The 27,990-nt window shown below is 36.5% G+C and overlaps 2 protein-coding genes across 6 annotated transcripts in view; one reads left to right on the forward strand and one right to left on the reverse strand.

Annotated features, from left to right (window-relative positions):
* The window catches only part of ITGBL1 (integrin subunit beta like 1), a 262,109-nt gene extending 243,937 nt beyond the window's left edge, over window positions 1–18,172 (forward strand). Inside the window, exons 9-11 of the mRNA XM_077158609.1 lie at window positions 7,363–7,509; window positions 14,222–14,335; window positions 15,363–18,172. Of these exons, the coding sequence (XP_077014724.1) occupies window positions 7,363–7,509; window positions 14,222–14,335; window positions 15,363–15,454 (353 nt within the window). The 3' untranslated portion in view covers window positions 15,455–18,172. The remainder of the gene's footprint in view (window positions 1–7,362; window positions 7,510–14,221; window positions 14,336–15,362) is intronic.
* A 2,431-nt stretch (window positions 18,173–20,603) lies between these two features.
* Window positions 20,604–27,990, reverse strand: part of FGF14 (fibroblast growth factor 14) — a 636,992-nt gene continuing 629,605 nt past the window's right edge. For all 5 annotated transcript variants that reach the window (XM_077158611.1, XM_077158613.1, XM_077158612.1 and 2 more), the window contains 2 exons: window positions 25,907–26,105; window positions 20,604–22,667 (listed from right to left, as the gene is read on the reverse strand). In XM_077158611.1, coding sequence (XP_077014726.1) covers window positions 22,531–22,667; window positions 25,907–26,105 — 336 coding nt within the window. In that variant the 3' untranslated portion in view covers window positions 20,604–22,530. The remainder of the gene's footprint in view (window positions 22,668–25,906; window positions 26,106–27,990) is intronic.

A 27,990-nucleotide genomic window follows, 5' to 3' on the forward strand; every position in this document is an offset into this window, starting at 1 on the left:
TCAAAGTATTGGTAGACTGTACTTTCTCTGCAGTCCATAGCATTCTGGGGTGGCTTGCAGGAATCCATAATTCCATCTCTGTTTACTGCCCACCGTCTCTCTGTCTCCTTATACTTTGTACAAATTTCCTCCGCTTAAAAGGATTCCAGTCAAATTTGCCAAATCAGACCCACTCTTAATCAGTTTAAACTTATCTTAACTAATAGGATTTTTGGAGATCGTATTTACAAATGAGTTCACATCCACAGGGCTTAGAGTTGGGACTTGAATGTGTTTTTATGGGGAACATGATTGCACCCATAGCACTCATGCCAATAGAAAATCTCTAGTCATGTCCATCTTTTAGAGAAGACAAGGGGGAAAAGAAAAGGACAAAGGGCAAAGGATACATGCTAGCTGAGACTGTCCCATTTCCTTAAGAAAACAGTAGCTTTCCTGAAAATCCCACCCAGATGACTTTCTTTTACATCTCATTTGTTAGACCTATTTCATATTGGTGCCTCTAGGTCAAAAGGAGTCTGAGAAATCAAACATTTATATAGATGGACATATTATTATATCATATCAAATAAACAGAAAAGAGGGTTTTGTTAATAAATGGGAAGGGGAAAATATAGAGGAGGTTATATGTAATGTGTGGTACAATTAGTATCCATTCATAAGTCAGTTTACTCATTGAGAACCAACACTGATGTGTTTAAAGAAATGTACCTCTGGGTCAGTTAACTTACCGTAAGAGGTCATTTTCCAGAGCAATTTGAGTTGTCTAATAGAGTTTTCTGAGATGACAGGAATGTTCTAGATCTCTGTTGTTCATATAGTAGCTACCAGCCACATGTATCTATTGAGCATGTGAAATGTGGCTAGTGTAACTGAAAAACTGAATTATGCATTTTATTTAATTTTAATAAATTTAAATTCAAATAATCATGCAGCTAGTGACTTCTACATTGACCAGAACGTTCTTGCTAGATATGTTGATGTATTGGAGGAAGGGAAGGCAATAAGAAGAAAATCACTGATTTTCTCTGTGAGAACAGAGGCGAGATGTGGGAACAGAAGGTAAGTATCTGGGAGAGAAAGACTGGCTCATACACCTTGAAAATTACTCCTCCACGTTGTCAAGACTTGAGAAGACAGGTAAAGACAAATTTAGCATCTTTCAGATATTTCATTAGGCTGATTTTCTCTATAGATTCATTCTAGGATTATCTATTGTGCACATTATATAAAGATGAATTATTGCTGCCAATTCTAATGTCAAGCAGAAAAGTGATTTTCATCAAATGGTAAATATAGATGATTCTCCAACAGTTCTGCTATCATTTAGTATTTCACTCTATGGCCTAAGTGATAGCACAATAGGGTTACGCAGACAAGCTGACTAAAACCTCCCTTATTGCTAATGTTGTGTTTTACTCAAATTTTTAGACCCATTACACCCAGTAGATCTCCTTTAGGTAACAATTTATCTGTTTATCTAGCTAAAACTCTGATCCTCAATTTGTTTCTCTCCTTCACATTCCACAACCGACCCAGCAGCAACTCCCATAGGCACTATCTCTAAAATATATTTCTATCCACCTCTCTCCCTCTCTGCTACCACCCTCCCTTACTTCAGGTGACCATCACCTTATGCATGGAATACTGCAATGGCTCTCTCATTTTCCCTGTATTTATTTTCCCCTAACACACTTAGTCCATTCCTATTCAGCTACCAAAGTGAGTTTTCACACTGTAAATTGTCACATTGTTCTCTTGTTTAAATTTCTTGCTATTTTCCATTCCTTTTGGCATAAAATTTACACTGTTTACCAGAAATAGTTTGCTATGTTCTGGTTCCTGAACAGCTCTCCAACTATATGATATCCTACTTCTTCTTTCTCACTCTGTTTCAAACACACTAACTGTGATAGTTTAGAACTATTAGGTGCCCCAGGAAAGCCATTCTTTTTCAATCCTGATCCAATCTGGTGAGGCCAGATCTATTGTTCAGGGTGGAACCTTTGATTAGATTGTTCCCATGGAGATTGACCCTCTCAATTGTGGGTGTGTCCTTTTGATTAGATGGAGATATGACTTTGCTCATTCAAGGTGGGTCTTCATTACTTTACTGGAGTCCTTTAAAAACAGACATTTTGAAAAACACCATTGCTTCAGAACTGACATAGATGCCAGTGTTTGGAAATGCAGAAGCTCCAGGAGATTTCAGGAGCTCAGAGCTGACATAAATGTAGACATATGGAGATGCTTGGAGTGAGAGCAGATGCCTAGACACAGACTTTCGGAGATGCAGATCCCAGCAGACATTGTTATGTGCCTTACCATGAGATGCTAAGCAAGCCAGAATACAGTTTTGCTCTGGAGAAGCCGAGTGAAGGCCCACAGACACTGAGAGTAGAAGCCACTGAAACCAGAAGTTGGAAGCAATGGAAGCAGGAGCAAGGACCAGCAGACACCAGTCATGTGCCTTCCCATGTGACAGACATTGGTCTTTCTTGAGTTAAGTATCTTTTTCTGGATGCTTTAGTTAGGACATTTTTATGGCCTTAGAACTGTAAGCTTGTAACTTAAAACCCCTTTATAAAAGCCATTCCTTTTTTGGTATTTTGCATTCCAGCAGCATTAGCAAACTAAAACAGCACTCCATCTTTATTCTACTTCTTTCTCACCATGCTTCAAACATACTAGCCATCTCTCAGTGCCTGCAGCATGCCAAACTCTTTCCTGTCTCAAGGACTTTCATTAGCTACTCTAGAACTCTGTTCCTGGAGCGTTGGCTATCTTCTCATCCCTTGGAAACCATGGAGGGGCCTTCCATGACTACTTTAAATAACTTTTTAATTCTTCCATGGTCCAAGTGTATTTATTTGCTTGTTGGCATTTCCTCCTTCACTTGATTGTGTCACAAGTGTAGGGTTAATATCTATTTCATTCACTATTAATCCCAAGTTGCAAGCGTAGTGTCTGGCAGATAAAAGGTAAGTAATAAATATTTCTTCAATGGGTGACTAAATTGTTAGAGTTTAGAAAGAACAGACTATTGAAAGTTTAAAAAATTATTATTATAAGTAAAGAGATGTCATATGAACGGCATATCAAAACATTTAAACTTCGGTGCATTTTGGCAAGAGTTTGGGCTACATGCTAATTTCACTTTATGAAAGGATATGATAAATGAGCTAATAAATGAAAAACAATTTCCTCTTTCCTTTCATGTAAGTGTTATATTAAATTACTTTCTATTGAGGAGCCAGATATTCTCAATATTTGTTTTTGTTTCCTTGGCTGTCAAGCAAATACCATGCAATGAGCTGGCTTAAACAATGGGAATTTAATGGCTCATGGTTTGGGGATTAGGAAAATGTCCAAATTAAGGTATCGTGCTTTCTATCCAAAGACTGCGGCATTCTGGGGCTGGCTGCTGGCAATTGTTGGTCGTTAGTTTATCACATGGCAAAGTACATGGTGGTTTCTCCTGGTCTCTCTCTTCTCTTCCAGGTTCTGTTGACATCCAGCTTTTGGCTCTTCTCTCTGTAGCATTTTTCTGTCTGTATTTCATTCTGCTTATAAAGACTCCAGTAATAGGGTTAAGAACCATCCTGATTGAGTGGGCCACACCATAATTTAAGTAACTTTATCTAAATTTCCTGTTTATAGTGGGTTCATGTCCACAGGAACGGATTAACTTTAGGAACCTGTTTTTCTGAGCTAGATACAGCCCCAAGCTACCATAATATAATAAGTCAGAGTCAGAATTCCTTTCTCTTCATGAAGATTACACATGATTCCACAGAATTTTCTTTAATATCAATTATGTCTAATTGATCATAATTATTAGTAACCCAGGATCAGTAAGAAACAAAGATATGAAAAGTCCGAGGCTCAATGCAGCTGGTACTAGAAGTTCTTTCTATTTCTTTCTGATGTTTGTACCCCTGCCTCCAGAAGTAGCTGACTTTTTATTGAACTCCTTAAAGAGATCTTCACTATAAATGAGCTTTCATTTTATTCGAGAAATTCAAGATACAACCCATTTAATAAATTTTCATTGAATAGAAGCTCATAGGCGGCACCAATTCTCTAACTTCACTCTATCTAGAGAATGGAAATACAACAGATCATTCAACACCATCTCCCCATGCTTGGGCAACAATCCATTAACTAGCTGGCCTGTAAATTTATCATGCTTTCATTTTCCCCCTGACTTTACTAATACCATTTTAGGACTCTCATTTGGCATTTGTGAAATAAAATGAGAGGGAATTTTGTTAAAAACTGCCTCAACTTACAACTAGTTTTTTTTTTTACATAAGTACTACCTGTAAGGCAGTGTGCTTAGCATTCTGATTACTACCTTGATGAATTATAAGTGATTCCTATTCTCAAAGAATTCATAGTTAAGTATTGATTACTGTATAATAGGATGGGGAGAACAAAAGTTCTACAGTAGAGATGAAAAATACAGTAGTATAGAAACTCAAAGGAGACAAAGATGAAATCCACTTAGGGATAATAAGACAGACTTCTCATGGGTGTAGTCCTTTTCCTTGAACTTTAAAAATTAAGCAGGATTGGGTGTGTAGAGTAGGTGGAGGTCATTCATTCCTCAGCAAAGGCATGGAGTCAGAAGAGCATGGGAAATATGCAGGGAAAGAGTAAGTCAATTTGATTAGATAAGGAAGTGTGTGACAAGGGGAAGGTGATATCGTAGTTCCTAGGGTTACTGTAGCAAAGTACCACAAATTGGGTGGCTTAAAACATCAGAAATGTACTGTCTCACAGTTCTGAAATCAAAATGTGAGATGGTCCCTGCTCCTTCTGAAGTCTGGAAGAATCTGTTCCATGCATCTCTCCTGGCTTCTGCCAGTGACGATCTTTGGCATTCCTTGAGTTAATCTCTGCCTTTATGTCACGTGGCCATCTTCTCGGTCTCTGTCTATATGTCCCCTCCCCTTCTTATAAGGACACTAGTTGCATGAAATTACATGTCCACCCTACTCCAGCATAGCCTCGTTTGGACTTAGTCAATTCCATCTGTTATGGCTCTGCTTCCGAATAAGTTTACATTCTGAGGTGCTGTGGATTAGAATGTCAATGTATGTTTTTGGGGAGCACAATTAAACCCATAACAGGGGAAGAGAAAATAAGGTTGGAACAGTAGTTTGGGACTCTATTTTTCAGGAACCTAAAAAAGCTAAAATAGGTGAACCCCATCCCATAAGCATTAAGACTAGAGAGCAAGACTATTATGTGAGGAGAGCTGTGCTATAGGAAACTGTGAGCAAGACTGTGGGAGAAGGTTTTCAAAAGTTTAAGATGGCAATAAAGGTGGATGTTATAGAGGTAGCGTCAGTAGAACTTGGCAACTCTTTTCATGAGGGGATTAACAAATTCAAATGTAATTCAAAACATTTTGAACTGATTGTATCATTAAAAGAAATAGATAATACAGAAGAGTTGATTTTAGAAAGAAAATTACGTGTAGTACTAGAAGTATTAATTTAGGATGTTAGTAGGATACAATTTAGTATGTTAGTAGCATACAAAGCATGGAATCACAGGAGGGAAATCTGGGAGAGATTTAGAGACTAGAGATACAGCCTTTGGTCATTTGTGGTTGTCTGGAATCCTGTGTACGAGGAATATTTCAAGAGAGAGATTATAGGGATATATTAAGAGAAAATAATTAAGGATAGACAATTGCGGGTATCTATATTTATTAGCTAAAAAAAAAGTAGAAGAATAGAAAAAGAGACAAAGGAGAAATGTTAAAGAGGTAAGAAGACTCCAGTGTCATGAAAACCAATACAGAAAATGCTTTTGAGAATTTGAGAATATGCATGAATGTCAATGTATAACTTCAAATGCTGCAGTGGCTGAAAGGATGGGAATTAAGAAAAGGCTACTGGATGCTTCAGATCAATACTTACTGTTTGCTTTCCAAAATTAACTATAGAAGCAGGGTGACAGAATGGAAAAAGTGTGGACATTGAAATCAGAGGTGCTAAAGCCAAACTCTAATCCTTTGTGGTTGAATTATGTGATTTTGGGAAAAAATAACTTACTTTCCTTGACTTAAAGGGCTTTAGTGGGATTAAATTTAAAAAATCAGCAACTGGGTAAGAAGGGCATCTCTTGGAAACAGATCTGTTAATACTGCTTTCTCTTGAGTTTACCTCCCCTTTGCTTTTCATTAACTTTCAGATGATTGTGTTTTGTGGAGAACAATTGCCTGTATACATGGTGGTTAAATTAAATTAAATTAATCTACTGAGCACCATAAATGATCATTAAAGAATGGTGTCAATATATGCAGAGAGGTTGACTGGTCTAAATGAAGATTATATGGGCTGCTATGAGAAGTCCCCCACCCCCGCCATGACCATCTTCTTTGGTTTCCTCTAGTATCCCCTAGTGTCTAGACAAATGCTGCTCATAATAGGTATTCAATAATTATTTGCCAAGCAGATAGCTGATTTGGGGTGATCTGGCCATAAGTTTTTGCATATACTAGGAAATGGAATAAAGCGTTGAGTAGAAACAAGAAATTAAAAGAAGTATGATGCAGTGGGATACTAGTGCTAAATGACTCAAAGAACGTATATGCCTGTGTATAATTGTCAAAAACACAATGTTGTATATGTACCAAACAGAAAACAGTTCTCAAATACCAGGAGCCAATGTCCGAAACTAATCTTTATGCTGTTTTTAAGTTCTACACAATAACAATTGAGAGATAATGTTGGTTACATTTGTATCTGTATTTATTAGTGAGTAGAAATTTGTGTAGGTAAGGGAATATACTACTAGATGCCATTGGTTTGGAAGTTAACCTTTTGTTTTTATTAGGAGGCAATAGGAGCACAATCAATAAATGCTGCTAGCAATGGTGATGTGACCACCTTGCAAATTGGTCTGGATGTCATAATACACGTGATGAAGAGTAACACCGAGACTCTGTATTGATAAAAATGCAAATGAGGAAGTATTTTGTTATCCAGAAAGGATGGCATAATTCCATTTAAAATTATTGCATGGTTTCTTTCTCCCTTGAGTATATCTCTTATGCTTGCTTCATTCAAACTTATAAAACTAGAGCTCTGTTTTGAGCTTTGCTTAAAAAATTACATGCCAGACTGACTAGGCATAAAGAGGAAGCATGTTTATTTGATAGGATATAGAATCCTGTTGTGTGTGTGTGGAGAGAGAGTGAGAGAGAAGATATATATATATGTGTGTGTGTGTGTGTATATATACATATATATGCTTAAAACTCTGACTCATCTGTTATTTACCCATTTCCTCCTCTCACACTCAACCCTCTGTGCCTCCTTCCCTTACTCCATTGTTGCTTCACAGGCCACGGCACGTGTTCCTGTGGTCGCTGCATTTGTCAGAAAGGCTGGTTTGGAAAACTCTGCCAGCATCCACGGAAGTGCAACTTGACAGAAGAGCAAAGCAAGAGCTTGTGTGAATCAGCGGATGGGACACTGTGCTCAGGAAAGGGTGAGTATCTCTCCAGGTGCTTGGACTGAATTCCTGTTCTGACACGTGGCTTATGTCACAGCGATAACAACCCTCTTTTCAAGACTACACATTGCATGAACAAAAACCACTATGTCCTCTGTTTGTACTTGACTTGAAGCTTGAAAATTAACCACATGAAGTTTCAGATCAAAGAAAATGAAATAGGTTTCATGAGAAAAGATTCTCAGCCTCTCACTGTGAGCAACACCATTATCGAATGAAATAGATTTCATGTTCGTTTGTTTTTAATTAAAGAAAAGACAGCAAAATATACTGCACACCGAGTTGGCAAAAATCAACTGACCAAACAGGTCAATTGCCGGGTTTACTTATGAGAAATAATACAGCCAAAAACTGCAGAAAAGTGATCATAAGTAATTGAACTGCCAACAGATATGACTTTTGAAACTGTTGAGGCGGGCAGGGTTGGGGGATGTAAGAAAGACATAAGAGGAGACTAATTTCATCATAAAGAAAAAGCCTATGAATTCCAAAATTCTGATGTAATTTTCTTTGATGTAAAGATTTTAATCTTCTTTTGTTCCAAGAAAACATGTATAACCTAATATAAAAAATATTAAAAAAAGACAAGAATTTAAAACAAAAAAGTATACGAAATCATTATAACTACAAATCAATTGAAGAGACCATCCCAACCCAATCAAACATTTACCACAGAAACAGAGTCAAGAAAAATATCAACCCCTCTCAATACCCCTTCCTGCACCCCCCAAAAAAAAAACATAAGGAAGGAGATTTTTGAGTAAGGAATCTTAATAGATGAAATTTTGGACAACTTGATTTTGATGTCTCTAAATTATATTCTTCAAGGGACTTTTAAATTCATGCTATCATAATGCATGTAAGAGGATGCCATGTTCCCCTTTGCTGGTGCCTAGGAAAGTACCAGAAGTGCATGGCAGTCTTGCTAAATCATTGGGAACTGGCCTGCATGAAAGGGGATGTCATGGGGTCTCCCAAATCTCTTCAGTTCTGCAGCCTCCATGCCTCCCTGTAGTCAGATAAATGCGTGCCCCATTTCAGGCAACGCATAGCTTTAGCTGAAGGTACATTTACACTCAACACCTACCCTGGGTCAAGACAAGCATTTAAAGACCTGGTGAAGCAAAAGCGGATCGGATACCCTGAATAGTGTTATCAAGGAAGCCCTCCGTGCCACGCATGAATGAGGCCTGGGAAGCATGGTGTGTCCTGGGTAATGTGCTCCTAAATGTGCCCCCCAGCACCAACACTATCAAATTGAAAGGAGCTTTGTGACGGAACTTCGAAGGTGAAAGGAAATGGATGATGTGGCCACTCTGGTGCAAGGAGGAGGCTTTTCAGTCGCACCAAATGTGCCTATTTCAATAAAAAGTTATGTCCTTGGTTTCCAGGGGTTTTGTGTTTGAGGGTTATGTTTCTAGTGCTTGGGAATGGATGCCATGTCATCCTTTTATGCTATTACACAATCAGCTGGAACTCAAATGAGTTTAAAGCAATCGGTTTGTTCCCCCATTAAATTAAATCTAATTCCAAGCCCCAAACAAATCTTGCATCAATTCTATTCTCAGAGCACCTTAGCTCCTGGAAACACCTGATTTTGATTCAAGCTGTGTTGGCAGAACCCGAAAGGAAGAAGGAGAGGATAGATAGGAGAGACAAAGAGTGTCAGGAATTGGGTGAGAAAAGATTAATGAAGAAAAATAGGAAAGGAGTTGGGATGGAATTAACTTGCCAGGGGAAAGTAGGAAAGAAGAGGGGGGCATGTCAGAGGAAAGTGTGTTGAGTATAAAAATATGAGAATGATTAACTTTTCTGAATTATACGTTTTTTTCCTGAGCATAGATCCAAACACAGAGGTTAAAAGTTTGGATGTTTTTTATTGTTTTTCCATAATGGCATTGTCACTGCAGTAAAGATAAAAACTTTGACAGAAACTTTAATGAATGTGAAAACCCATTCACCTTAAAACATCAGTATATTTGTTAATATTTGATTATTTTAAAAATGAGCCATGTGCTTATGTGTGTTCATTGAGCACACCATCAAACTGCCAAAATAGTCTATAAACTGGTCTTCACTGAGTCGAGTTCAGTTGCCAATACAGGAAAAACACACAAAGCCATGTTCATAGGAATTGTAAATAGCAACATGTCATTCCCTGAACTGAATTTATATAAAAGAGTAATAGTTTCTGTGTCAAGAAATAAAGTCATTACATTCTGATGAGGAAGTTTCATTTTTAGACATCATAAATGTAGAAATGCACACCCCCCCCCCCCAAAAAAAAATAAGTTGACTACATATTGACTCATAACCATTTCCTGGAAATAAAACCAAACCAAACAGAAATTCTCTCTGCGTAATGCCTGTTCAAATAGTTTGCTTTGGGTGGTAGAAATACATCCAGTGATCAAAGAAAGGTTGAAGGCATATTTTTCTTAAAATGTTTGTTTATCCTTCCATGAGCTGAGAGTTTTAGAGTCTTCTACTCGAAAGGGTAGGCAGATGCTGCCTCAAGGCTGCAGTTTTAATGCTGAGGTTGGTGATGGATTTCCATAACGCTGGCAGCAGCTGGCTGCAGAGACTTCCTCTCATTCTATTCTGGAGCTGTCAGCAATGGATTATGGGTGAACAAAGGGACTAGGAGCGAGAACATGGAGTTGTGATCCATTCTAGGCTCAGAGGGCAGCAGGTCTGGCTCAGTGACTCCTGGTTCCCCTGCGGCACCGCCCTCCCCCTCCCCCTGAGAACCACCGGGCTCATGAAATAAAGAATGGTCAACATGGTGGCAGGAAAGAGACATGGTCCAAATTGTTTGACTGGGGGTCACGTGTTTCTTTGACAGATCTCATGGTCTTGTTAGAATTCCCTGTAAATTTTCCTAAACTTTTCAGTGAAAGCCCCTCACCCTGATCATCACAAAGGAAATCTGGAGTTCTTTTTTTTTTTTTTTTCTTTCTCTGATTATGAAACAAGTCTGAGCAGTGGACCTCGAGGGAGCCACGGCACACCACGTAGCAGACAGGACGCGGCTAAGTGCGTCCCGGCAAAACCACACGGCGAAAACATTCACTTCCCTTGAGCTGTGAATAAAACCATCACCTCGGGAGACGATGAAGAAATAGCATTTTATTTCTTTACAAATTTTAGCCAAGACATTAAATCACTCCATAGAAAAATTTAAAACAAGATACATTGTTGTGACTGTCATAACACATGGAGTGGTGGTTAGCACAGTAGAGAAAACTGCCTGCTGGGATGTCAGGTTGCAGCATTTTGCCAGGCTTGATGAAAGAAAAAGAAATTCCAACATTATTCCTAGGGCAACTAACAAAGGCGCCTTGCCCTTAGACTAAAGTTGTTTCGTGAATAACCGGGAGAGATGAGCTGAGTGGCCAGGTCTCCCCTAAGTTTCGCTTGTTTTGCAAAATACATGATAGGATTCATAGGCTTTTTGTTTGATTGTTTGGGAATTATTTGGCTCAAAGAGTACGCAAATCACCTTTCCACCTTGGTCACCTCCACCTAAAATGAGGTAATCACTTCTAATGCTCTTAGAGATGCTGTTGTGTGACAATGGTGATAAACATATGCCATTCAAGTTCTCCTTAAACCCTCACAATGATACTTGCTAGGTCAAACAGCATCCAAATAAGTCCACAGTACACCCCACCACGGCCCTGGAGAAGAGAAAGGGCAAAAGTTGTGCCTTGCAAAACCAGCCTTTGCCCAGGGTTCTCTTCACCTCACCCAATGTGGTTGACCAGCCCCATCCACAGGAACAAAGCAATTCGTTTTTGAAACTGTGTGAAAGCTTTTACTCTGAGAGGTGTTACAGATAGGTGGAAATAAGGAATTGGATTGGAAGGGTAACTGTCATTGTTGCCTGTGTGGCTCTGGGTGATTTCCTTATCCTCTCTGCACTTCCATTTTCTTATCTTTGACGGCAGAAGAATTCCATTCCCCCTTTCTTAAGAAATAAAGATGCTCTGAAGACAGTGAGAAAATGTGGCTGATTCCTCAGAAATGCAAGTTAGTAAAATCACAGAATGGGGCTCTAAACATTATTAAGGGCCCTTACATTGAGAAAAAAAAGTAAAGAATTAGTGGTGCTATGCTTATGGACCTACTGCCATAGAGCTCCTGCCAGCATTGGTGGGTTGCTCCCCAGCCTGGACTGGGTCTCAGAGGTGTGGGTGGGTCCCAGCCCGCCGAGCTGAACCTCTTGGCAGCCAGGTGGTCTATGTATGCTTAAAAGAATCATCTCCCTGAGCTTTTTCCTCTCCCAAGATGGACAGTTTGACCCCAGTCATTGATGACAACAGCCAGGATGCTCTATAAGAAACGTTCTCTAATAAGTCCGATTTCATTGTATTATTATATTCCACGTCATTCCTAATATCACAAGCAATAGAAGAATTCCCTATGAATAAGATGCACTGAACATTTACAAACAGGAAGGAACAATACAGACAGGGAAAATTGCTCACTGAGAAGAGCTAGTGTCTCAATGCACATTGTTTCATTCCAAGTATCTCAGTTCCTAGTAGACTTTTCGAACCGGAATTGACTTATCAAGTGATTCATCAATATATGCCATTTTAATCTTAGCTGAGCTTAACTGTTTTAGGGAAATATCAGTTTTAGGAAAATGGTCTAAAGCTGAGAATTCTGGAAGAAAGGGCAGTGATTAGAACAGTTCCAGGATCAGGATTTAGGTTTAAAGATGAAATCTAAGCTCTGTTCATGAATTGTGATAAAAAAATTTTTTTTAAAAAGAAGATATCCTAGGTATAATTCATAGAAACATGAAATACACTATCACATAAAATAATTTACTTCTGTTGTAGAAATAATTTTTCAGTCAATATACCATTTTAGAAACAATTTAAATCACATTGCTCAAATAATTCTTCTTCCCTCAATACTGGAAATAAAACACTAAGTATGATGTCTTTTAAGGAAAGTTCTTTGATAGTGAAATGCCACAAGTTTTCTTTGTTGGCAGATAAATCTGCCACCATTTGTTAAACAAGCAGTTAAGTGTTGAAATTTGCCATGCCTAGAAATTTGAAGGAACGTCTTTAAAACTAGTATAAATAAACTTGTTAAATAAGGAACTGATATGCCTGGATGAGGCAAACCTTGTAGACTGACTGGGAGAACCAGCTCACTGTGTCTTAAGCAACCATGATACTCTCTGCCACTCATCAGAACTGGAAGTTTTCTAGATTTTGCCCAGGAACATATGCAAATTAGCCCAAACTCTAAGGAAAGCCAAGTGAAATCATGCTGTGGTTAAGAAGGAAAATAAAAATAAATGGAAATAGTTCTCAGGATGTAACTTATTCTCTATGGCTGCTTTCTTATCTTTAGAAATGTGACAAGGAATGGTGGAAGTTTAATTTGTCCATAGGATTCTTGTCCTTAAAAGGTATCTACCAGTTTCCATGATGTGCGATGCCAGGTACTGCTTAAAGCTTGGGACATCTGAACATGACTTGTTTCGTGACATCTCCGATAAGTTTAACTCCCTTTCCTAATCACTTTAAGCACCCAGGTGGTTAATTTATTTTTTAATTACTATGCTTCACAGAGGCACTGATGACTGATTTCAGTCCTCTTCCCCACTCTATTTTTTACTTACCAAGTTTGGAATTTTGTTAATATAGGGAACTATTTTTCCTTCTTCCAGTTCTCTTAGAGAAATTTTTGACTTGAAGATTTAGTGATAATCAGTTTTTAGTAAAAGGAAAGCACGTTTGGAAAGAACAACCAAACCAAGGAAATATAAAGAAAGGAAGTTCTTTGTGTGCATGTGTGTGTGTTCAATTTCAACATATCAGTCTTTCCATTTATCTTTGCTGCTGTGGTAGAAATAACTTTTGTCATGCAGGGATGTTGCCTATTATGTAAGGGATGTTTAATCTGAAAGGGCTTTCTGCTCTCTGAGAGACCATTTAATTCATATATTTGCTTTGCTTTTAAAGATGTCACTAATAAAGTTGGGGAAATGGGCAAATCCATGGGAATGGCAGGTGAAACCCCGAGTCTGATAGAGAATGAGGCATTTTAGGGGCATTGGAGCTATCCATCCTGATGACAGGGAATCCTGAGGATGAAGTCTAATAAGTAAGTACATGACTGATTGTATGTGCATTCTTAGCACTTCAATTAACCACCCAATATGCAGGTATGTGCCTCCTTTAAGAAAATCATAACACCCTGCCCCCAAATTCTAAATACCACAATTTAGTGAGTTATTTTAATTATAAAAAAGCATCCTCATTTAATATAATTTGCTATTAGGTTCTGTTAAATAGCAGACACTTTTAAAACATGATTCAGTTCAGGAAAAATAAAAACATCTATTTTTCAACACCTTTTTGTAAGGCCATCTATAAGAATCTGCCACATTCTGCCCTCATTGACATTTCAACCAGACTAGGCCAAGGAACATTTTCTCGAGGCTAATTGCAACTGTCTAGATCCATAATGAAGCCTTTCCTGGATAACCTTTATGAATTACAGTAAGTAAAGCTCCCCTCTGAGCCACCGGCTATTCAATAAGCTTTTACCTTTGGAAGAGAGGTTATTCGAGGCCTGTTATCAGTGCATAGCCTATTCTAGGATGAAACTTTTAGCTCTGCAATGACTGTGAGTGATTCTTTTTTTGGTGTGATTTCAGGTTCTTGTCACTGTGGGAAGTGCATTTGTTCCACCCAGGAATGGTATATTTCGGGGGAATTCTGTGACTGTGATGACAGAGACTGCGACAAACATGATGGCCTCATTTGTACAGGTGCAGTACTGACCCACCTTGAGCCATTCTATGCCAGTGTGCAATGAAGCTGAACTGCACCTACAACACAATACTCTGGGCTGAAGGACAGGAGAGCTTCCGTGTAATCAAGGGCCCTCTGTCTATACTGTGTAAGGGGAGGTGGACATTTGGAAGAAGAGCTAAAAATTATTCCCAGGCACAGAAGGGTACAAAGGAATGAAGTCACAAAGTAGTTTCTGTCCCCCCGCACCCCCAAACTCATGCCTATGCATCTATAGAGTGTAAAGAGGAAAGAATTCTCTGGACGACAATTTTACTTTGAGCATGGAATATGGAATAGAAAATCTTTAAACAGGACCTAGTGACCAGTAGTTCAGACATTGTTGAGGTGTCGGTTGTTTTCAGGGAATGGTTGTGTGTGTGTATCAGAAGTGGGGGGAATGTTATGAAGAGACTTAGCAGTATAGTAACTACTGGTATCCTAAGTTATTGAATCCTAATAATTAACTCTAAAATATATTTGCCTAAGAAGTTACAGGGAAAATAGAAAAATGTATACTTGTTCCTCTTGGTTTCTAGCTGAAGATAAAGTTGAACATTTGTGTGGGTCATTAAGGTAGATATTCACTTTCTAAACCTCTGTAATATACAATGTCTTTCTTCTAGCTGTTTACTTGAACTGTTTCATATTATGTCAAGCAGCCTTATGTTTTGTAGTATTTATTCATGTCACACATTACTTGCTCTCTATGGGAAAATCAAAATATGACATGGAAGCCCAGCTGGAGCCCTACAGGAAAAGTTACTTATTGATCAATACTTTAGGGATGTTGGTATGAAATAGCAACATTATTTCATTTAATGACATTATTTCTCATAGTTGTTTAATAAAAGGTAAAGATTGCTGCACAATGAAAAAAATCTGTGGACAATGAATGGAATGAATGTTGATTATGAACAGTTATCATTTACAATAATATATATTATTATTTTGAACACAATAATGACTTTCAGGTTTTTTTTTGTTTTTTTTTTTTTTTTGCAGGGAATGGAATATGTAACTGTGGCAACTGTGAATGCTGGGATGGATGGAATGGAAATGCATGTGAAATATGGCTCGGCACAGAATATCCTTAACAATTTCATAGGAGAGGACTGGTGCTAATTTTTTAGGCCATTAGAACACATAAATTCAATGGAAACCATGTATAATCACCACTAGGACAGGTCAAACAGACTAGTGTATGTTTTTCTATGTTTAAATGCCTGAATGAAATCTGGGTACCCATTAGAAATTAGTTAAGCCAACTGTGATATAAATAACACCCTGAAAGAATTTTTCTCCATAATTTGTATCAGTGATTCTCAACTAGGGCAATTTTGCTCACCAGAGGGCATTTGCTAATGTCTTCAGACAATTTTTATTGCCACAACTTGGGGAATGGGGGAAAGGCATGCTACTGGCATTCAGTGGATAGAGGCCGGGACGCTGCTCAACATGCCACAATGCACAGGGCATCCTCATACAACAAAGAAGGATCTGACTCCAAATGACCATAGTGATGAATTTGAGAAGCCCTGAATTACGTGGTTATTAGAATTACCATCCTTACCCAAAACAGAACATAGTGGAGCCTAAGGAAGAGATGTATCCTTACGTAACATCACTGCTCATAATTTTCCTGAATTTCATATATCTCAGACTTTCTATATGGGGGCAATGAAGGCAGACATGGGGTGTGCAATTTAGTGGTGGGGCTGGGGGCTAAGGTGCAGAAGCTAAACCACTGGTGCTTTAGAAAGGAAAAGACTCATTCTTTTTAGCCATTAAAACATTTGTCTAGTTTCACTTTAAGTTCACAAAAGACGACTCTCTTAAGATGAAGAAAGAAATTACAAAAAATGTACAATTTAACATTTTTAATAAATAGTGACATAAGTTGTTCACACCCTGCGTCAATATATATTTACATACTGGATGATTTTAAAAAGCCACAAAAAAAAAGAACTGGATTATTATTCAGGGATATCAGTTTTAGGTTACTAGAACTAAGGGATCCCATTTATAATTTATAATTGGGCAGGGGTCGCATGTGCACAAAACCTGTTGGCCCTTTAGAAAAGTCAATATCTAGTTGGGTATATGATGGACCTGAAATATGCATTCATTTCCCCTAAAGCTTCTTTTTTTTCTGAGAATATTTTTCTTATTGGAAAAGTAGAGTGATGCAAAGATGTGAAGAAGAGATGGTGTGACAAAATGGCACCAATCTTAAAAGCTCACTGAAATGGCTTAAATAGTAATTACAAATATTCACTCAGTGGTAGAAACAAAATGTTTATTTTCTTAATTGTGAATTTTGCTCTGTATGAAATTCACATTTAATTATGAAAATGTACAATAATTGGGACTTCTAATATGTATTTACAGTTAAATCTACTTACATATATTAGTTTAGGCAACTTTTAATTATTTAGAGTTTTAAAAAACCCACTTTTTCTAAATGTGAATTACATTTTGTAAAATCTAGAATAATATAGCAAAATCATTTTCATATTGTTTATGATGAAAACTTTTACTTGGAAATTTTATTTTAGTGTTGTAAATATTCTAGTATCATGGCTTGGACATTATAAACCAAATCATCGAAATAAGGAGAAAAATGCATCCACTGAGTTACTTAAAAATTTAATATTGAAAATTTAAGAAAAACCTTGCTGATCTTAAAGTTTATAGTACTAATAATGTTCTTGTATTTTAACAGATTTATAAAATTGCATCTCTATCCTGAGATTAAGGAGTGCAACCATATTAGCTTTATCTCTATTACTGAGTATTTCAATTGATAAATTGATGCATCATTTTTGTAGAATGAGGGAAGTATAAGTATTCAAGAAATAATATAGATTATATATTTTCTTCTTTTCTATCTAAACATTTTAAACCTCAAAAAAACCTATTAAAATTTTTCAGTAGTAGCAATTATGATGACTTATTTGTGATGCACAAACATTGGAATTCATTACATTGCCAAGTATTCATAAATGACATTCAGGTTTCTTCTTTACAGGACTCAGCTTTTATTAATGATTAAATAGTAAATATTTTAGACTTTGTGGGCCATGTACTCTCTACAGCATATTCTTCTTTGTTCATTTGCTTGCTTATTTACTACTTTTAAAACATTAAAAAAAATAATTCTGAGTGGTCGGTCCATAAAACAACTTGTGGATTGGATTTGGCCCACAGTTCAGCAACAAAGTTTGCTAATCTCTGGCTCACTAGAACTACCCTTAATAATGTCCTAGACCTTTTCACATAACCTCAGGGATATCTTATTTCTCTTATAATTCCCTAATGGTCTTACTCCTTTTCATTAACAACAACAACAACAACAACAAATGCTCCTCTTTTTATTTTTTCATATAAGAAACATTTGAAAGATCAAAATAAGTTTTATGACTAAGCTGAAAGTATATCACAGTCAGCCATATTCGGGGAATAGCTATTGCTACAAATCATAGAACCAAAACTGAATCGTAGCCTAGGCCACATGGTACCTAAGCCCCAATGAAGGCTTTTCTTTTTTTAACAACAGAAATATATTCTTTTCATTCCCTCCTATAACATTTGTGTGTGTGCATATGTATGCATGTGATTTTTGACTCTTAACAATGCAAACATCAATGTGTCTATTAAGAAATGACTTAATTTACACATTAAAATGGGAAAGATAAAATAAACATAGTTACAGATAAAGATATGAATTCTACCCTTCTTAAATGTGATTTTGCACTTTGACTTTTGATCCCATTACTAAGATAGAAACCTTCGGTAAAAAAATAAAATAAAATAATGAAGGGCAAGAACAAACTTATAAGGGATGTTTTTAGGAAGTTACAGTGGGATTATTTCAATTGTAAAGAATGTAACAGCTTTTAAGTGCCATTAGAACTAATCTGCTTGTTTGGCACACCATCATAGAAGAATCCTTCCACAAGAACCTTTGAATAAATGTAACTAAGACCCTAAGGCATAAGAGGAAGATCTTTATATCCCATTGCGTATCTGGCCTCCCAGAGCTCATCTAGATTCCAGCAGCACATTGGAGGGCATCACCTCCAACACCACAAATGCAAACATAGTCTCTGCCAGTAGACATCAGAATTAGAACAAATAATATAGAAGACAAAGGAAAAAAACAAACTAAAATATGACTCAGCTTTTGATTCAACTATCAAAACTTTGGAATCCTACTCAGTATTCAAGAGAGTAAACAGGTCCCGTATGTCACCTGGTAAACTAGGACTTAAATTATGAAACGTCTTTTATTCTAAATACCACCATTTGCCTTCTGGATCTTGACACCTTGCATTTTGGAAAACAATTGAGCATTTAGCTCAATTGCTTTCCCTAGATATAGCCTTATTCTGAAATAAAATTGAAAATCATTCTCAATTATTTTCTTTTTAAATCTGGATGTCTTAGTCTGGCTCTACTTCTTGGGGAGATACCAAGTATTAATGACATTTGTGATATTAGGGAGAAAATTTTAAATGAAGTGGTACATGTCTAACTTAAGGAACAAGAAAGCAAGAAGTTTTCTCATTTTCCATTATCTTTTTTTTTTTTTTTAAGAATACCAAATCTCATATTGTTCATCTAGAATAAAAGACTGTTATACTGCTTTGGGCATTAATTAAGCATGTGACTAAGGTGAGATATAAACTGCTTACTATCCAAGAGGCAAACAACTAGAAGGGGTCATTTGGGCCCATTGTGGATCTCTGTAAGCTATATCCATAGTAAAAGCCAGGACAAGGAAACAACTCGCTATTGCATCTCTAAATTGTCCAGGATTTGAACTGAAATGATACTCAGTTCCCCATTACTCTTTTACATTGGATAGACCATTTGCATTTCTTCTACAATTTTTTCAAATCTAGTTTTAACAAAACCTTCGAAAGCAAACTTACTAAAAAACAAAAATGGTGCCGCTAGGTATATCAGAACAATTAACATTCCAAAGCATTGTTTGAGGGACTGGGGGAAGCAATCAGCTACAAAAGGAATCAGTAGAAATGACCCTTCCACACTAGATATGCATGCAAAAGGAATGGGATATTATAGAGACTTGATACAATTGACATATGTACATGGAGGTACAAAACACATGGTTTGTAAATACAAATGAATTCCATCAGATTTACTATACAGAACATCAATAGTGACAGATTGCACTTAATAACACAAACTTAATTTTTGAGGGAAAACAATGGTTAATCTTATTCCGGAAAAACAGCAAGAGAGGTATCATCAAATAGCTAAAATTTTCTTTGGCATGGAAAAGGGGAAATTGAGTTTACCAACCTATTTGCATGACATTTCTCTATATTCGTGGGTGTTGCAATGCCATTTTGTTACATAAAATTGATTGATGTTTTTAAATATGCCTTCATATAAATATTTTATTCAATATGTTGTATTTGTGGATACAACACATGATATTAAACACAAAAACTGTACAATGCAGACAAACTCTTTGCATATATGCATGTAAATTTAGTAATACATACCAACAGTTCTTGGTACACAGGTTCTACTACATGCAGTTCATCAGTGTTGTCCTCTTCCCATGCAACAAATGAGACCAGACACAAAATAAATGATCTAACTAAGTTATAAAGAACAAGAACCCCCCTGCAATATGTCTACACATATTCAAAGAACGTATTTTGACATCCATTCATAGGGATAAATGCCCTTATAGATGACCTACATCAAAAACAAAACAGAGGTGCACATTTACATAAATCTCAGACACTTACAAAAATAAACTGTAACTTAATTTTAACAAGCAAAACAGACTTGCAAGGGAAAATGAAACCAGCAAAGAGGCTGATTCCTGAAAACAGGTGGGATCGTTTGATAGTGTGTGTCTCTCTTTGTGTGTATGTGTATGTGTATGTGCAGTGTGGTAAGCAGTGTGTATAAGCCCATTTAATTCAAATTTCAAGTAAAATTATCCATAACCGGCCACATATTATGGGAGACATGTCCTCTCTAAATAAGCGGTTAATGAAATTCATCTATGTATTTTGACTTATCCTGCTTAAAACAATAGGTTTTAAAATGGAGTAATAAGAAATCAAGAATTGTCAAAGGAATCATTTTGTGTATTTGTAATTTAGCATCATCAACAATAAAGCTACTCAAACATTGTGCTAACTTTTTATTTATTAAAATGGAATCCAATATGAAAATGAAATAAGCATAAACAGTTAATTATATACTAAATCTTTAATCAGCTAAGCAGGCCAAAATTTGTAAATGCTGGGCAAGGGCTATCATGGAGATTTATGAAAGCAGTGACAAAATAATTTCCTGGTAAATACAGTGCAGGTGGGGAGAAATGACAAATGGGTCATCCCTGTACATGAAAATAATAACAAGAGGCCAGTACATTGATTCCACATAGAGTTTTCCGTAAATGAGATTCAGTTTGGTCTTAATTTACTCTTCTGAGAAGAAAACATTGACTTATTAAGTGTACACAGAACTAACAAATATGTTTCCAAACAGTTTAGTATTAAACATTTTGAAACTCTTTATCTCCAATAATTTTGTATGGTATCTTCATGATGTAATCAACTATTCAGGGTCTTTCTTAGCTGTCTTCACTAAGCTCAAGGTCAGCAGTATTAAATTAAAAAGAAAATTAAGAAAACAGGGTAAAACAAAAGGAAATAAATAGAATGGACCAAATGCCTGATGTTTAAGTATGTTGGTTTGTCTTTAATTTTTTTTTTTTCAATCTAGAACAATTCAACGGACTGTATTCTGAGATCATGGCAAGGCACCGCTAACCCAGCCATTGGGCAACACGGACTCCAAAGGGCTGAGTTAGTGGTATGTACTGGTGAAACAGTACCGGACTCAGCATGCTGAGCTAAAAAATATTTTTTCCTAACATGTCCAGTTTAAAAACTTGTCATTAAACACCAAAAATATTAAAGTCTAATTTATAACTAACGTTTGCATTGCTGCTGCAGAAAAGAACACAACAGCCGCCTTGCCCATGCGCTGCTGAGTATGAGTGGAATGCAGCCAAAAACGGGATGGCATTGAGTTCAGTTCATTAAAAACAGGAAGGAGTAAGTCTGGAATGGATTTAGGTAGCGCAATTCTTGTAGATTGTAATTATTGGTTTTTCTCTCTCTCTCTTTTTATTTTTTTTTTCCCAAATAATGAGGATTAGTTGATGAAAAATGAACCTTAATCAGGCCTACAAGGCCTACAGAGTTCTTTGGACCCACTTTCCCAAAAACCAGTGGGTCTTGCTCGCTGGGCAAGGCAAATGTTACCATTACCAGTAAGCTTGTGATATGTATAAAACACACACACACACACACACACACACACACGAACGAAGAAACTATAGGGGGATGCCAAACACATGTCATAGAGGGCGTCCCATGGATTGTGTTTGACCCATTTCCCACCCCAGCAATGCCAACCTTGGGCACAGTATCTGCTACTGGATAGAGCGTATATGTGTGTTTAATCGCTAGTGTGAGCCAGAGACAACAATATTAATCTTCATAGGTGCGATTTGTAAGATTAGGTTTAGAAGGCTTCCTGATTCCCTGATTGCTCTCCGAACTAAGCCAACTGCAACACTTAAGATTTAGAGGAACACAATCCCTGCAAAAGGTCACAGACAGTGGAGCGAGCAGCCCTGTAAAAATGAGAAAAAGAGAAATCCATAATAGCACAGGTTTACAGCGTCTAACTAGAAATTACTCAATATTGTTTGTGTGCTACAAAATTGAACTTAAACACATGGATTTCGCTGAAACAGGACTCAAAAAGGATTATGGGCAACTGTCAGCAGGCAAGGTATCAAGTGTACTTGTGAAGTATGTCATTCACATGAAGTGTCACAGTCACAGAAAAGATATTAAAAAGGCATTCCATATCTGGTAGGGCATTCCATGGTCTGAGTTTAGCTGGTTGTCCAGGTGTCTTCTTGTGTGGGGGGTGCAACAGGTTGAGATTTATCCACTTGCAACAAGGAAGTTCTGAGACAGCAAAGAGCAAGCATTCGCTTCCTTCCAGCTGCTCCTCAGCCGCAGAAGCAGGAATGTCTGGTCAGGATAAATCACTCAACTGTGCTCAGGACGGAGAAGTCACAACACCTGTGAGGATCTGGCTATGTGGTCTTACTCTTGCTCACTGGTTTGCCTCCATTCATTATTGCAGATGCACTTGTGCTTTTACTTGGGGTCACACCAGGCTTCGGGACCGTTTCTCCAACATCATGCAAAGATGGTTCTCGGTACATGGCAACTAACGACAGAAAAGAAGGTGTGAAGAAAGGAGGAAAAGAACATATTATCTGGTTAGCTTCAAGAATGGCCTACCGGTACACGCACAAACATCCACAGTTTGACCATTTCTGTTTTCTCAGAAATAAAGAAATTCTGTTGAGAGGGAATTTCTGTTTTAAAGCAGTGATTTCAGGCCCACAAACAGGAGGCATTCCCTCCTCCATATTCTCTGATGTGTACACCTGATAGCTTTACAAGGCTGTGCATGGATTTTTGTCTAGGAGAGGTTTAATTGGGAGCTACAGCCTCTCTGTGGGCACATGATATCTAATACACAAACACACACACAAGTTATATAGGAATGACAAGCATTTAGCCTATTTTTCTTTGTGTTGCAATGAAAACTTAGATTTCCCTTCGACTGCACACTAGTATTGACATTTGAACCACAAATTCCAATTAACCTTCTTGAGTCTAGGTATTGACATTATAGATCATTAAATCATTGTTCTCTCAAAAGGTCCAAAGGCAGCATAGTCACGGTAGTACAATGTCAAGGCCATCCAGAGCAGTAACAAAGAACTTGCTTTCCTTAAGCCTGGGCCTTCTGGAGATCACTGTTCAGATTTCCTCTCCCATAGTCATGGAGACAGACCTTTAACCCACTGAAGGCAACTGTGTAGCATTTTATAATTTTTATGCTTCATTTTCTGACAAATCCCTACAAATCTAATAATTGGTGCCATATAAGACAGAAGTACAGAATGGCAAGAGGGGATCCGAGACAGATGTCTCAGTAAGCACTCAGGGATTGTCTGGATTATATCTGGTGGTATAATTACCAACAATAGTTCATGTGGCTTTTTAGAAAACAATTCTAGGAAATCTTAGGAAAGGACATTCAAGAGTGACCAATGCTTGAGGAAAACTAGCTGATTTAAAAAGACATCTGCCATATGAAATGCACATGAATTAGAGCTGCCCAACTTGCTTTTTAGGTTTTTGAAAAATTAAGATATTTGACTAATATCCTTTAAATTTGGTTAGGGTGAGTCATTATAAGCAGTGTCTTTGATCAGAGCAATAGGATTTTACCTTTTGCATCAATGCATCATGATTCATATATTTGGAAGTGAATATGTACAACGTGGCTATATTGAGTGACTTGAAAAGGTAGTTTAAAAGGGAATAATCTACATCTGTGAAAGCTATTCCAATCTCAAAGCTATTCCCATCACTCATTAAATTAGAAGGAACTGACCCTGATTGTCTAGGTTGTTAAGTTGTATAAGAGATATGAATACCCTAGAGCATCAATAATTAATTAAGTAACTAACTTGTTCTAATGTTTCCAATGATATAAATTTACATTATTTGTGGGAAGTGAAAGTTTGAAATTAAATGTCTTCTGCCAAGTATACTAATGTGATCATCTCTGTCATCAGAGTACACCTTAATTGTATTTAGAGTACTTCTGTCTGATATTTATTTGAAAACACAATGAAAAATACTGCTTCTTTCTCCTCATACCCTACACACACACATACACTACAGTTCAACATATAATTGAAATACCAAGTGATATTATTACACCACACCTTTGGACTCTGAAATATATAAAATATATAGAATAACCTGGTCTGCAGGATATACAAAAATTGTTGGTTTCCAAATTTTGCTTCAGTCATGTGATATATGCCATATGAAATGCTAATGGATTAGAGCTGCCCTACTGTCCATATTCAAAATGAAAACAATAAAATGGAAGTGACAAAGCAAATTGGAAAATGAACCAAGATCTTTGTAGAACTGCTATGGATCAAGCTTTCTTTTTTACTTTTCATTTCCATTCAAATATTGGTGAATTGTGATCTCAAAATCTATTTATGAAGCCAAATCATGGATGTGTTATTTAGGAAGAACAAAGAAACCCTCTAATTTCTTCCTACTGTAATTTTCCTTATGTTCTACCATATAATGAGAAATAATCCACTCATATTTCAAACTCAAGCACAATCTGTCCATTCCCACATGAATTGATGGCTAATTGCTTGGATTTAAAGGAATTGATCTAGAGGCAAATTTAATTAACGTGTAAGTCAACATCATTGAAATTATACAGATGGTACTAACCAACAAGTGTGGTTTTTCAGACTAAGAGAAATATCCCCTCATGAATGATTAAGAATTAACTGTCCAAAATTTCAAATTATCTTATACCTATATAGAAGAATATGGATGATAAGATCTAATAAACATTTTGTCTTACTGATGAAGATTTTCTTGCAGGAACAATAAAAGAAAGGAAAATCGAACTGTCTGAGCTAGTTTGGATGAATGTTTATTCAGTCATTGTAGCGCTGACATTGTACATTTGTAGATGAGGTTAAAAAAAGAGTACTGAAATAGAAAACATTTATGAAAACCCCAAAATCAATTTTTTATAGTTTTCAAACAAATGTTACTATGAAACATAAAAGTAAATTACACTTCTTGAAGAACCATCAATGAAAAAGTTTTTTTTCTAATTATAAAAAACTTCTTTAGACCACTCTCCAGTGATCTGATCGAAGTAAATGTAAGAATCCATTGTTTACAAATGAATGCATATAAATTATTTTAGTAAAAACAGGTAGTGTCACTACTGAATATAGCAAACAAATATGCAGGCTGGAAAGGAGATATGTAATGTCAATAAATTCTTTAAAGATCAAGTTATTATTCCTTCATTTCTATAATTCTAATAATTCACAAGTATGTGAATTATTTTCCCCTAGATAACATCAAAATAGGCAAGTACTTTCGATTTCATAGTACTCAGAACTTTTTCTAATATGACTGTCATCATAGATTTGTAATATCACCACAGATTTTGAAAATTTTTAATTAATTACAATTATTTCAGGGCTACAGAGAGTGGGACAGGGACGGTTTTGAGAATAGAAATGTAGTTTTTTTTACTGCATTTTAAAAAAATTAAATATTTTAATATATTTTTGCATTTTAAAAGTTTAATTTTGTCTATTTTAATTTAATTAAAATTTAACTTTGATATATATTTTGGAGACTATGGTGCTATAAAATGTATAGATTTTAAAAGCACCATTAAGTATATACTTATGCAGCTAACACCATTCAAGATAAAGGGCATTTCCAACATTCCCTGATGGTCCCTTTGCACCCATGAAAAAATTATCAGTGTGGAAGACAAAACCCGTGATAAATATAATAATGAAAGTGTGCACTTAACACACTCACCTTCCAATGGCTTGGGTAGAAAATGAGCTGCTGGTTTTGTTTTCTTTACTCTGTTTCCTTTCATAGCTTGCCCTTCCTTATTCAATCCCAAAAACCAGGCTCTACCAGATTCCTGTTGTCTATACAGCATGGATGAGTAGATGACATAATAGTTTTCAAAAACAGATTCTTTAAACTTGCATTCAGGGGTAAAAAGCTCCTGTCAGGAGAAAAGAATGAAAAGAAAGTTAGAGGAAGGAATGGAAACATCTCTGGACTTTCCAGTTTTTGTGACTGTTTTAAATAATCTCAAAAAACGATCCTATTCTCTCTTCACATGTGTGTGTGTGTGTGTGTGTGTGTGTGTGTGTGCTCACACACTCATGTGCACACAAAATAAAGGGTTTGTCATTGATCTTTAAAAGTACTTGCCAAAATATACACACCCCATGATTTCTTTTCACCTGAATAGATTTTATGATTGTAGAAAATAATAGCTTTTCTTTTTCTTGTCAGACAATTACTTGCTATACACATATGGAAAAACACATATGTGTCATACACATATGACTTGTTAGTGGATACAAATTAAAACCTCTGAAGAGCTGAAGTCATGCTGACTGTACTAAGAAATGTGACAATTTTTATGCAGGAACTTTATATATTCTCCCTGAGAGTGTGAATTATCAAATGTAAATTGTAAGACACAATTTTATCTATTTATTTAAATTTTTATAGGTTTATAGGCTTGCAGAAAGATCAGACTTAAAATACAGAGCTATCATATATCCACCCCCATTTTAAACATTTTTTAGTGCAATGGTACTTTAGTTACAATAAATGAGAGAATGTTATACTTGTCCTATTAACTATACTCTGTAGTTTACATTTAAGTTCACTGTTTGTGTTGTACAAGCCTGTAGTTGCTTTTTAATTAATGTTTTATTCTAGTAACATGTATGCCACTTAAAATTTCCCTTTTAACCACATTTAGTGGTGTTGATTACATTCGCAATATTGTGTTACCATCACCCAGTTTATTCAGAATGCCCAATAAACTGGAATTCATTGAGAATTAAATTTTGCAAGGGCCAGTTGTTTTCAACTACACATCTATTGAGATTAAAATAACCCAAAGATAGGCTTAACCACCCTTCCCCTCACATCCCGTCCAAACGACCCACCCCTCACCTTTCACACCAAGAAATCTACTTATATCTTCATTTCATTTAGATGATGCTACTGCAGGCTTGAATTAGCTCTCATGCAAATGAAAATTCTGGCCTTCCACTGTGTTTTATTTTCTCAAATAGCCCCCTATTAGATCACTGACTAATAAAAGATAGCTTTGCTGAGTCAATCTCAAGGTTAAACCTCAGAGGAAAGACTGATAAAATGGTATAGGTTCACAAATTTGTGGTGAAGATAAGGAACCGGTATGCTACCAATCTGATATCTCCAAGGGTCTAATACTACCGGTTGAAACTATACCTTCTAGTACAAACAGATCAGACTTCAGTTGGTCCTTGTGGAACACTGCATACTATGATCCATAACTGAGACTTGGTACCCATACAACTTCCTTTATTCCTTACACACACACACACACCCTTCATTCAAAGTTGCTACAGTCGAATACAGTTTGTTAGATTTCTCTACACATTTCAAGATCTTAATCTGCTCCAAAAATATTGGAGCCCAAAGTAATCTCATCACCTTTAGGAGAACTGATAGGACTAATACAATTTGAGGTTGTTTACTATTTCATTGGTGCCATAGTGATAAACATACTCTGAGTGGGTAAAAGAAAGGCAATGGGTTAGTGTGATTAAGAATACCAGAGAAAAGAGACTGCCTGGGCTCAAGCCCTAGACCCATTCCTTACTAGATGCACAGCATTAGGAAAATTACTTAATTTCTCTGGGTTTCAGTTTCCTCATCTCTAAAATGAGAATAAAGATAACAGAACAATGGGGCAGTTGTGAGGTTTACTGAATTAATGTTTCATGTTTAGAAGAGGACTTGGTGTGTACTAAGCACTCTGTAATTACCTTTAGAAATCCCCATTATTGATGGTGAAAAATATACCATGGGCCAGTTATTTC

Source organism: Tamandua tetradactyla, chromosome 4 (genome assembly GCF_023851605.1).
Source record: "Tamandua tetradactyla isolate mTamTet1 chromosome 4, mTamTet1.pri, whole genome shotgun sequence".
Taxonomy (NCBI): Eukaryota; Metazoa; Chordata; class Mammalia; order Pilosa; family Myrmecophagidae; genus Tamandua; species Tamandua tetradactyla.